The 12,374-nt window shown below is 35.8% G+C and overlaps 1 protein-coding gene across 1 annotated transcript in view; it reads left to right on the forward strand.

The window, feature by feature from the left end:
• ephb2a (eph receptor B2a) overlaps positions 1 to 12,047 on the forward strand; it is a 66,037-nt gene extending 53,990 nt beyond the window's left edge. The window contains exons 6-16 of the mRNA XM_067372332.1: positions 3,760 to 3,884; positions 4,178 to 4,340; positions 5,730 to 5,838; positions 5,959 to 6,023; positions 6,840 to 6,962; positions 7,289 to 7,536; positions 8,573 to 8,788; positions 8,897 to 9,046; positions 9,269 to 9,462; positions 10,997 to 11,152; positions 11,306 to 12,047. Of these exons, the coding sequence (XP_067228433.1) occupies positions 3,760 to 3,884; positions 4,178 to 4,340; positions 5,730 to 5,838; positions 5,959 to 6,023; positions 6,840 to 6,962; positions 7,289 to 7,536; positions 8,573 to 8,788; positions 8,897 to 9,046; positions 9,269 to 9,462; positions 10,997 to 11,152; positions 11,306 to 11,414 (1,658 nt within the window). The 3' untranslated portion in view covers positions 11,415 to 12,047. The remainder of the gene's footprint in view (positions 1 to 3,759; positions 3,885 to 4,177; positions 4,341 to 5,729; positions 5,839 to 5,958; positions 6,024 to 6,839; positions 6,963 to 7,288; positions 7,537 to 8,572; positions 8,789 to 8,896; positions 9,047 to 9,268; positions 9,463 to 10,996; positions 11,153 to 11,305) is intronic.
• Positions 12,048 to 12,374: the final 327 nt, after the last annotated feature.

The raw sequence follows: 12,374 nt of genomic DNA on the forward strand, positions 1-12,374 counted from the left end.
AACACCATAAAAGTGGTCCGTACAACTTGTGCACTACATTTCAAGTCTTCTGAAACCATATGGTAGTTTGTGTGAAGGAAACACTGAAATTTAACTTGTAATGTTGCTGGTCACTATTCACTTTCATTGTATGAAAAAGAGTAGCTTGACCATTCCTCTAAACTTCTAATTTTTTGTATAGAAGTTAGGGTGAGTAAATGATGACAGTTTGACTGGCTTGTTTTTAATAATGACGCGGATTGCTGTCCTGTCATCAGCATTTTTGCAAATTATGGGGGTTAAAAAGTTACATGCGTCTGAGGAATTGAATTTTGTGATTGTTTGAAATGGTTCGTCTTCCTATTTAGAGTGCTAGTCTAATCACATCTGTCTTTCCTAGTGTTGTTTAGATGAATCTCTCCAAAATACACAACGGCACGCTCAACTTCTCAACAATCCCATCCTCCTCACACACCATCCCACCGTTCAGTGCAGTAAATCAAGACACTGGGACTGTTCTGCCCATCGAAAGTAGCTCATGGAAAAACACTTAATCAAAGCTCAGGATCGAAGTTTACAGGGAAACTAAATAGCACAAGACATATTTTTTACACAACATTGTGTGCTTAATATTCCTGAGCTCTGATCGGCAACAGAGAACACATAACCTGAGGCCTCGAACTCTCCGAGCAATCAACCATCAACTTTATGCCAGCTATAAATACAACGTATAAAACATCTTTCTTTGGGCTTAACAGCATCAATTACACAGAGATGGCACATGTAAAAGAGTATCAGTGTCATTTATTTGACCAATTTATTTTGAAAATGATTAAAATCAATGGTCTTAAAACGCTGAGATATTGTCTTACCTATTATATTTTATCACACATGTCTGGGGAATCAGTATTTGGCATATAAACAAAATCACTTTCCTCCCTACAAACCCAAGCACACATGCCAGGAGTAAACTTCATGTACAAGGCATTGATTGGCTTTAAGGCACCGTGATTTGTTTGATCTTTAAACCATGAGTGCAGTTTTACCAGCAGCCATAGTGTTTGCCAGCTTTCACGCTTGTCTTTTTGCTTCTTTAAGCTTGTAAATGATAATGAAGTGTTACATAGGCTTCCAGAGTCTTTCTTTCCAGTTAGTAGTCAGCCTGAAGCTGCAGTTGATATAATGGCTCCTCTATATCAAAAACGGCATGGGTGCCAGAGAACTGTGAGTGCTACACAGAGGCCAGTTAGCATTTGAGCTCTATCCCCAGAACTATAGACATTATAGCTGATCTTTGTTGGAAATGGTGTTGTGCTTAAGGAGAATTTTATATGCTGTTGCGGTGCTTTCCAGATGTCAAAAATGGTGAACTCCCTTCATTCATTATCTAAACTTATGGTTTTCAACCAGAGGTACTCCAGGGGTTCTGTGGAAGATGAACACAACGTTCAAAGGTTTAGGGTCGATGTGATTTTTTTTTTTTTTTTTTTTTAAATGGTTTGCTCACCAACACTGTAAACCTGAATAAGTTGGCAAAACTCAAAAAATTTGAGGTTACATCCATTAAATCAGTTACATCCATTTTTTTTAATTTTTATATCCATTTCAATTTTGAACCCATACATTTTAATTGCTCTTAACTTTATTCTCCCTTTTGAGTGTCAGGGCAAAGCATGCTGGGAAATGGAAATCTCAGACCAGTTTTAGGTAAATTTAAGTTTGTCTAAATTAAAAGAAACAAGTTCATAAAACTCAAAACAATGAAACAATTCAGATTACTTAAAGGTGCCCTAAGCGATCCTGGGTGGAGTAACTTCCTGTTAACGTTCGAAGTGTTGTCAAACAAAACAGAGGCTAGCTAGACCCTCCCTCCTCCTCCTCTCCCTCCCCTCCGTGCTTCCTGAAACAGTCATGAACGCACATTTAAAATCATTCTTGTCGGTTATTGGCTGGAGCATGTTAACTGTGTTTCGTGGTCCAGGCTGCACCAGGTAGTTTTTGTTGGCTTTTTGGAGCTTGTGGCGACTACAGAGACCGTGGTTTTTTTTACAGTTTGTTCAGGGGACAGGCAGCTAGCGGATAGTGAGGAGAAGTTTGTTGTATGTGACAAAAAATGTTTTGGCCTAAAAACGCGTGACATCACTTAAAGCACTTTTAAAATGTGTCAGTTTCGTGAACTCAAAAGAAAAAGAAAGTTCTAAAAACTCATGAAAGTTAATTTGATTCAAGTAATTTGTTTAATTTGAGTTTGCCCGACTCAAACCAATTAATTATTTTGAGTGTTAGGGTTTACAGTAAATGCTGCATTTATTTGAATAAAACAGTAAAAACACTACAATTGTGAAATAATATTACAATTATTTAAAATATTTTTAAAAAGTGCAATTTAACTGTTTGCTATTTTAATGTACAGGATTTAAAAATATAATTCCTGTGATTCAAAGCTGAATTTTTAGCATCATTACTTCAATCTTTAGTGTCACAAGATCCTTCAGAAATCATTCCAATACGCTGATTTGCTGCTCAAGAAACATTTCTTATTATTATCAATGTAAAACAGATGCTGCTTAATATTTCTGATGAAACCGTTTTTTTTTTTTTTTTTGAATAGAAAGTTCAAACAGCATTAAAGGGTTAGTTCACCCTAAAATGAAAATAATGTTATTTATTACTCACCCTCATGTCACCTTCATTCATCTTTGGAACACAAATTAATTTATTTTTGATGAAATCCGATGACTCAGTGAGGCTTGCATTCAAAGCAATGACATTTCCTCTCTCAAGATTAATAAAGGTACTAAAAACATATTTAAGACAGTTCATGCGAGTTCAGTAGTTCTACCTTAATATTATAAAGCCAAAACCCAAAATAACGACTTTTCAACAATATAGTGATGGGCCAATTTCAAAACACTGCTTCGGAGCTTTACGAATCGAATTAGTGACTCAGATCTTCTATCAAACGGCTAAACTGCTGAAATCACGTGACTCTGGTGCTCCGAGTCACTCATTCGATTCGCAAAGCTCCGAAGCAGTGTTTTGAAATCAGCCCATCACTATATTGTTGAAAAATCATTATTTTGTTTTTTTGCCGCACAAAAATATTCTCAAAGCTTTATAATATTAAAGTAGAATTACTGAACTTGCATGAACTGTTTTAAATATGCTTTTAGTACCTTTATGGATCTTGAGAGAGGAAATGTCATTGCTGTGAATGCAGGCCTCACTGAGCCATCGGATTTTATCAAAAATATCTTAATTTGTGTTCCGAAGATGAACGAAGGTCTTACTGGTGTGGAACGACATGAGGGTGAGTAATAAATGACATTATTTTCATTTTTGGGTGAACTAACCCTTTAATTTAAAATATAGAAATCTTTTTTAGAAAAATATTAATGTAAGTTTTGGTCATGCATCCTTGCTGGATAAAAGTATTAATTTCTTTCAAAAAAAAAAGTTCTTGCTGACCCCAAACATATTGTATAAAACATATCGAACACATATCTTCATGATTAATTTTAAGTAACTTTCTAAATGATCTATTAAGGATTATACGGTGTACCAATTTTAATGTTCTTAATGAAAGTCATTATAAATTTACAAAAGGTCCTTGGTTTGGCTGAGATCCTACAGTGATATAAACACAGTCAGGGTTGAGAACCACTCTAATGTAATCTTTATTATGAGCTCATTTTTCATGAAAAGATTCTCAAATGAACTCTTACACTTTATGTATCCATCTACATATATTTATCCTTTGTTTCATCATCCTCTCCACAGCTCCATCTGCTGTGTCAATCATGCATCAGGTCAGTCGAGCTGTAGACAGTATCACGTTGTCCTGGTCCCAGCCAGACCAGCCCAATGGAGTCATTCTGGACTACGAGCTGCAATATTATGAGAAGGTAATAAGTTGTCACATTCTAACATACTGAAAATGACCCTCTTCTCTCAAAAAAATAAAACATTCAATGAACTCAAACTGAGGTGAACTTCAAAGCAATAAGCCTTTTCAACAACAACAATTACTTTGGGATTTATTGGTTCTGTACTTGTTCAAGCTTAAATTAATTTAGTTCATTTAGACCGTTAGATTCATTGACTTTTTTAAAAAAATGTATAATTTTAAACGGTAATGTAGATTTCTATATGGCTTTTTGCATTTTGTGATGATCTCTGATCTTTGGTCCAAATCTAGAATATGGCTGAGTTGAACTCTTCTCTACTGCGGAGTCAGACTAATACAGCAGTTATTCGGGGCCTAAAGCAGGGAACCATCTACGTGTTCCAGGTACGGGCCCGAACAGTGGCGGGCTTTGGACGTTTCAGTGGGAAGATGTACTTCCAAACAATGACTGAAGGTATTGGATTTTTGAAACTAGACATTTTGTTGGTTTGCTGTCCTAAATAATAGTCTGATTATTTCTGTACAAGTCCATGAAAATGTCAACAGTTAATCTGGTGCCTCAGTCTGGGAAATACTGTTTTTCCGGTCTCTGAAATGACATTAACCTTAGTCAGTTGGAGGACAACTTTAGATCTATGTGCCAATGGCAGAGCCAGAATCTGAGCCAGTGGCCAAGTCATCGCAGCATGCTATTTATTTCCAATACCAACTCATGAAAATGGAAACATTCATGAAATATTTGACAGCAGGTTGCACTTTGCTACTTAGAAACACATTTATTTGTTTTGTGGGCATTAGAAGATTCTGTGGCATGTCCAGAGCTGGCGCCAGGACACACAAACTGGAGTGGGCATTCATAGTTCTTGAGAGGGGGGTGACAGATATATCGTTTTTATTTCATATTCCTACCATGTTAGTTTGCGCAGAAATTCAGAGAATCTGATCTTTTGGATATACATCACATAAATTCATCCACTTCTCCTGAAGTACATAAAAGTAAGTGGCTGGTGAACTGGGAGAAGAATAGAGTAAACTGTATAGTATCTGATATGAATAAAACATGTCCTCAAATAATTGAAAGGATTATTATTGCTGCTTCCATAGACATCAGTGTGTATTTAACAAACTATACATATTTAAATGCACATAAGTACTAGCAAAAAACGTCTGAAACTTAAAATGAACATTATGTTGTTGAAAACACTGAATAGTTGATATATGAAAAGTGCTGAGCTTTTTTTATATCAACATATAGGGGGGGGGATGTACAAATTGAAACTGAGGGGCATAAATCAGAAATCAGATCTGAGGGGGCAAAAGAGGCATTGCAACCTTTTGTGCTCCTTTTCATGTATGACAAAATTCAGAAACTGACTGTTGACACATATAAGACGTGTTGACAGTCCATAGTTGAAGATGATTTAACAGCTTCAGAATGTTTGGATCATGTGACACTGAAGACTGGAGTAATGATGCTGAAAAACAGTTTTAAATTGCAAAATATCACTGTTTTTGCTGTATTTCTGATCAAATAAATGCAGCCTTGGCGGGCATAAGAGACTTAATCTTACCGACCCCAAACATTTTGCATGTGTATCTTGTTTTTTTGCCAACATTTAGATGAATACCTCTGAATTTCAAATGTTAATCTTCATATTTAAAGTGTAAGACCTAAAATGAACTTGGTTAAAGCAGGGGAAATTACAGTGTTTTCCTGCAGGTCTGCTGAAACCTCCAAGCAGATTGTGTTATTTTATTTTTTTAAATAAATGTTATAGGCTTTTGTGATTTAAAAATCTGCCTAACTGATCTGATTTTGTGTCTGCCATGTGTACATCTAAAGAGGAGTATAACTCCAGCCTGCAAGAGAAACTGCCCCTCATTATTGGCTCTGCTGCTGCTGGTGTTGTTTTTCTCATCGCTGTGGTCGTGCTCATTATCGTCTGTAATCGGTGAGTCTGTTGGTAATCATGATCTGGAATAAATTAAAACTGAATAGTTTTATACACTTTCTCTAATTCACTAAGTTCTTGAAAGTTTTTCTTCTTCTTTTCCTATTGGGGTCTCATCAGGAGAGGCAGTGACAGGACAGAGTCTGAATACACTGACAAGCTGCAGCATTACACCAGCGGCCACAGTGAGTAAACCATTCAGACATATATGGAATATTTCATTTGTGCTTATAATATTTACTTGATTTTTTTAAACAAGACTCAAATCATTAAATGAAAACAGCAGACTGCTGCACAGCACACATAAACATTGAAACCACAGCACAACATTACTTACCACACAATACCACAATATGAACTGCAGTGTATTGGAATGGGTCCATGTGATATTGGTCAAATGAGCACTTAAGCTAGTTGACTCAGCATATACAAGCAGAAACCATAATTAATTTGTGCTTCCTGTCCTCTCCCAGAGTGCTCTTGCGTGCTCCCACTTTATTATTTAGATTGTTTGCCATGTGAGTCAGTGTCATATTGTATTGATGGGTATTATAATATTCACATAATTTAATATAATATACATATAATTTAATTGTTATTTAAATAATTTCTGATTCTTGAGATATGGAACAAAACAGGCTATAGCAGTGGAAAAAAAAAACTATTTTATTTTAAAAGTCAACGAATATTGGTATATTTATAATTTTGTGACATGGTTGTGAAAACAAGCATATAATATAATATAATATATATAAAATAATATAATATAATATAATAAAATAATATATAATATAATATAATATAATATAATATAATATAATATAATATAATATAATATAATATAATATAATATAATATAATATAATATAATATAATATAAATCATATTTCCAAACTAATTTTGTCCCACCCCCTTTCTCAAGAATCATTGAAATATAATTATTACAATATATGCCATATATTTCTGTTGCATACGCTGCAGCTCCTGTTTCTTTTTCCAAGTGTCTCCAGGAATGAAGATCTACATTGATCCTTTCACATATGAGGATCCCAATGAGGCAGTGCGTGAGTTTGCCAAAGAAATAGACGTGACCTGTGTGAAAATCGAGCAAGTCATTGGTGCAGGTGAATGTCACCGTTCACATTAATTAGGAATATTTTAATATGCCTGAATTGCATAGAGTGCTAATTTGCAGTCTAACCAACATTTTTGCATCTCATCTACAGTAGATAGTCGACTGCTTATAAGCAAATCAACCGTTAATTAGAAAGCAGCTGCAATCTAGCAAAAGCCTGGAGCTCTTGATGTGTTTGCACCTTTAATTATTGTTAAAGGAGCAACAATGTTTTAGTAAACCAGGCTGCTAACTGAATTATTTTCATCTGATTGAATTTTATGTTACATTTCCTGAGGTGTAATAAACTGGTCTATATATGGGATAACTTTCTAGGTGAGTTTGGAGAGGTATGTAGTGGTAATCTCAGGCTTCCTGGAAAGAGGGAGATTCTGGTAGCCATCAAGACTCTGAAATCAGGCTACACTGAGAAGCAGCGGCGGGACTTCCTGAGCGAAGCCAGTATCATGGGGCAGTTCGACCATCCCAACATCATCCACCTGGAGGGAGTGGTGACCAAGAGTACTCCAGTAATGATCATCACTGAATTCATGGAGAACGGATCACTGGACTCCTTCCTTCGGGTAAGTTTCAATGTTAATGCAAGAAAATAACTGCAACATTAAAAGTGCACTTAAATTTTGTAAGTTAAATTTTGACGTACTGACACCTAGTGGTGTGGATGCAGTATCACACAAAAAAGCTACTGATGCCATTTTAAAAACGCTCTATTTACAGTTAACTGTCATTGATATTTTCGACAAGTAAATTCGGCTAGTCATGTGATCTCAACATGGCCGCCACCATGACGTAACCCGCTCTATGTCGAAATAAAATGCTTATATTAATTAGGACACTGGTATGGCTAGCAACTTCATTACATTTTAGTGTACATGATTTTAAAGATTTACTTTTTTTTTCAAATGAAATATTTACAATTTACAATTCAAAAGTAAGATTTTGAAAGAAGGCTGCATTTATTTAATTTTAATACAGTAAAAACGGTAATATGCTGATTGGGTGCTCAAGAAACATTTGGAATGTTTTTTGTAACATTATAAATTGCTTTATTGTCACATTTGATCAATTTGATGTTTCTTAGCTAAATAAGCATTTACTGACCACAAACTTTTCAATGGTGTTGTATTTTTTGTGCCATTTTATTATGATAACCTGCAATATTCACACATTTCGAGTTTTTTCCCATTATCTAAATTATTTACAAGCCACATTTGTTTTTTTAATTCTGTACATTTAGATTTATCTAAATTAAAAAAAAGATATTTTTGCCTATATGTACACATTTCCAAAAAATCTATTCAGTTCAGCTTTTTATCTCACAATGTGTGACGGCTTTGTCCTTGTGCTGCTTTTAACTGACCCAGGATCCCATTGGGCAGGGCCCAGATGTGTCTGCTGAGAGGCACAGCTGGACTGAAGTCTAGATGTTTTGCCACAAGATTGTGACAAGCTCACAGAACAAAGATGTTTTGCTAGAAAGACTGATTTTATAAAGCCTTTCTTTCTTAATGTAGAAAAGAAATATATGTGCATCCTTATACACATAATAGTATTTTAATATTTTTCATATATTTCTGTATTCTTTGTATGTCCTCTTAGCAAAATGATGGCCAGTTCACTGTCATTCAGTTGGTCGGCATGTTGCGTGGCATTGCAGCTGGCATGAAATACCTCTGTGACATGAACTACGTACATCGCGATCTGGCTGCCCGCAACATACTGGTCAACAGCAATCTAGTTTGCAAAGTATCTGACTTTGGGCTTTCTCGCTTTCTGGAAGATGACACGTCAGATCCTACATACACAAGTGCCCTGGTGAGTGTGTATTCAGTTGGTCAAATGGCCTGATGCAATGTGGCAACACCTAATATTTCATGCTAATGCATTGTGTTCAGTGTCTAACTAAATTCAGTGTCCACACAGGGAGGGAAAATTCCAATAAGATGGACTGCTCCCGAGGCCATTCAATACAGGAAGTTCACATCCTCGAGTGATGTGTGGAGCTATGGGATCGTAATGTGGGAGGTCATGTCCTATGGAGAGCGACCGTACTGGGACATGAGCAATCAAGATGTATGGAATCAATTCTTATATGATTACCTGGTCATATTGATGATTATTGATGATAGTTTTCATCAAGCTACTGTACATTCACGAAGAGCTGGATAAGGATGTCCCCTAGTGGACAAATGATGTCATGAAACAATAACTGCAAGTGCATTTAAGAACATAAATGTTTAGTATGATTTTATGAGTTTCTTCTTTATTTAGTCATTTCTTCTCCCATCCCCCCAGGTAATAAATGCAATCGAGCAGGATTATAGGTTACCTCCTCCTATGGACTGTCCAAATGCACTTCACCAACTAATGTTGGACTGCTGGCAGAAGGACAGAAACAACCGTCCGAAATTCAGTCAGATTGTCAACACTCTGGATAAGATGATACGTAATCCTGGCAGCCTGAAGGCCACCACCCCTCTCTCTTCAGGGTAAGAGATTTTATTTTGGGTCAACACAGGCTTGAAGGGGACAGCAAGCACTGAGTACTGAACTGTATTCAATTAATTAGTCTGTGTAAAAAAAGAAAAGAAAACCCCAATATTATTAGAATTCAGTATCCTCAGCACTGGCATTAGTCTGAAATATCTCCATCTAGTTTTAAATTCCTGGATTTTGAAGTGATTTTTGCATCTTAAAGAGATGGGTTTTTTTCTATATTTTCTATATAAGTTTATAAACTTATATATATATATATGCAAACAAAGTTATACTGTAAACAGTGTTGGGGCCATGTAACGTGAATGTTAAAAATGAAAGTCATATGACTATGGGAAGAAGGGGAGTGTCATTAATTATGTGGGGTTAATGGGATAATTCACTCAAAAATTAAAATTCTGTCATCTTTAATTCACCCCCTTAAGTTGTTCCAAACCTGTAAGTTTCTATGTTATGATGTACAAAATAGAAGATATTCGAAAGAAGCAGATCTTGCCCCCCATTGACTCCCATAGTAGGAAAAAAAATACTATTGTAGTCAATGGGAGGCGAGATCTTCTTGGTTACAAACATTCTTTTGCAACAACTTAAGGGTGAGTAAATGATGACAGAACACCCCCCACCCCCACACAATGATAAATAAGATCACCACCCCCCCAAAACAATATTTTGGGGCGTCGGGGGGCCTTTAGACAGGTGTGTGTCTAGGGTACGATCGCGTCATAATCCGTCCCTAGTCAGAACTTGCAAGAAATGCTTTTCAGTGGATTACAAATAAAAGACACCTATATCTCTGAGAAGGCCTGATTTTTATTTTACTTTTTTTTTTTTTTTATTACACTATTGTTTAAAAATTTGTGGTCTATAAAATTTTTATTTGTAAATAAATAATTTTATTCAAGGATTTATTAAATTTATCAAAAAGGACAGTAAAGACATTTATAATGTTACAAAATATTTCTATTTCAAATAAATGCTCTTCTTTTGAACTTCAAATAACCCTAAATAAAATGTAGCACGATCTCCACAAAAAATATTAAGTACACAATTGTTTTCAACATTGATTATAATAATAAAAAAAGTATCTTGAGCACCAAATCAGCATATTAGAATGATTTCTGAAGGATCATGTGACACTGAAGACTGGAGTAATGATGCTGAAAATTCAGATTTACCATCACAGGAATAAATTACATTTTAAAATATAAATAAATAGAAAACAGTTTTTAAAATGTAACAATATTTCACAATATTACTGTTTTTACTGTATTTTTATCAAATAAATGCAGCCTTGGTGAGCAGGAGAGTCTTCTTTCAAAAACATTACAAAATCTTACAGACTCAGACTTACAGATTTTTTTTTTAACGGTAGCGCATGTTGTTATGAATTATGCATTGTAGTGTGTCATTTTTAATTCCTTCAAATGGTCTGAGATATTTTATTTTGAATTTTGAAGAAAACACCTTTTTTAAATGCATGTTATAAGTCCCTATCCCAGTGATGTTGATTCTGTTTGTGTTTTACAGCGTACATCTACCTCTGCTGGACCGCAGCACACCAGACTTCTCCAGCTTCAGCACAGTGGATGAATGGCTGGATGCCATCAAAATGGGCCAGTACAAGGAGAACTTTGCCAATGAAGACCTCACTACCTTTGAAGCCGTGTCTCAAATGACTATGGAGTGGGTTTTCACTATCTTCTGTATTCATATCGTATCATATAGCTTCATGTATTCATTACTGCAAATTTGATTGATAGCCTTCTTTGCTTAGATCATTCTTTGATGACGACATTATGCAGTTGTTTCTCTTACGCCCTCTTTCTGTCCTCACAGTGATATTCTGAGGGTGGGAGTAACACTAGCTGGTCACCAGAAGAAGATTCTCAACAGTGTGCAGATGATGCGTGCCCAAATGAACCAGATACAGTCAGTGGAGGTTTGATTCTTAGGAGTGGAGGATTGGACCAGCCTGTGCACACCAGACCCCTGTGGACCTCCTCACAGAAAGACGCCCCCCCTCTCAGTAAGCCCTGTGTCCAGAGCCCAGAAGTTGTCTATTTTTCTGGGGATGATCAAGAACTGATCACCACAAGACCTCTATGGTCTCAGTACCGCACCAGCACATCGAAGGCAAGGCCTTTCCAATGGTCAAAACTATCCATAAATATCATTCTGGCTGCATTTACATGCAAGTTTATGTTCGTGTATTATCTGTGACTTTGCAGTATTTCAAATAAGCCACATAAAAGCCTCTTTATGTATTTTCAAATGTTAATATATCTGTTATTTCATAGACATTTAAAGTCAGCATGAAACCGAAGTTGCGATAGTCTTTTCTTCCCTATTGTGACATATATCCATGTGAAAATGCTTCTCAAACAAGAACAAATGTTAGGTGATGGTTTGCTATTGCTGTGATCTCATGTGAATGACAGGTTGGTCTGCCCACAGTCCAGTGAGCACGTCTTCAGAGAAGAGATGCCGTTGCAAGTGGGAGGGGAAGTTATAATTTTGGCGCACATGATGTTTTCATATTCAGAATAAAAGGGAAGAAAAGGTTGTTTAAGCATGTAAATGTAGCCACTATCACATGTTATTTTATGAACTTTTATTTTGGCTGTTAGTTCTGAAATCTCATTAGAATTAGATTTTGATCATATATACAGTATATACCCTTTACTCTTTGATATGGTTTGGTTCTCATCCATACTCACCAGAAATGTGTTAACAGGATACATTAAAATTAAAAAATGTTGTCTCGGTGTGCATCTGAAATAGACTATGGACTAATAGCAAGAAAAAAAAAGAGAAACAATTATACATGTGTGATACTCATGTATGATGAGGAATGATCCATGTGATGGATCTTGAGCTGGCAGCACATGCCAATATGAGGACTATT

The sequence above is a fragment of the Chanodichthys erythropterus genome, chromosome 20 (assembly GCF_024489055.1).
Source record: "Chanodichthys erythropterus isolate Z2021 chromosome 20, ASM2448905v1, whole genome shotgun sequence".
Lineage (NCBI taxonomy): Eukaryota > Metazoa > Chordata > Actinopteri > Cypriniformes > Xenocyprididae > Chanodichthys > Chanodichthys erythropterus.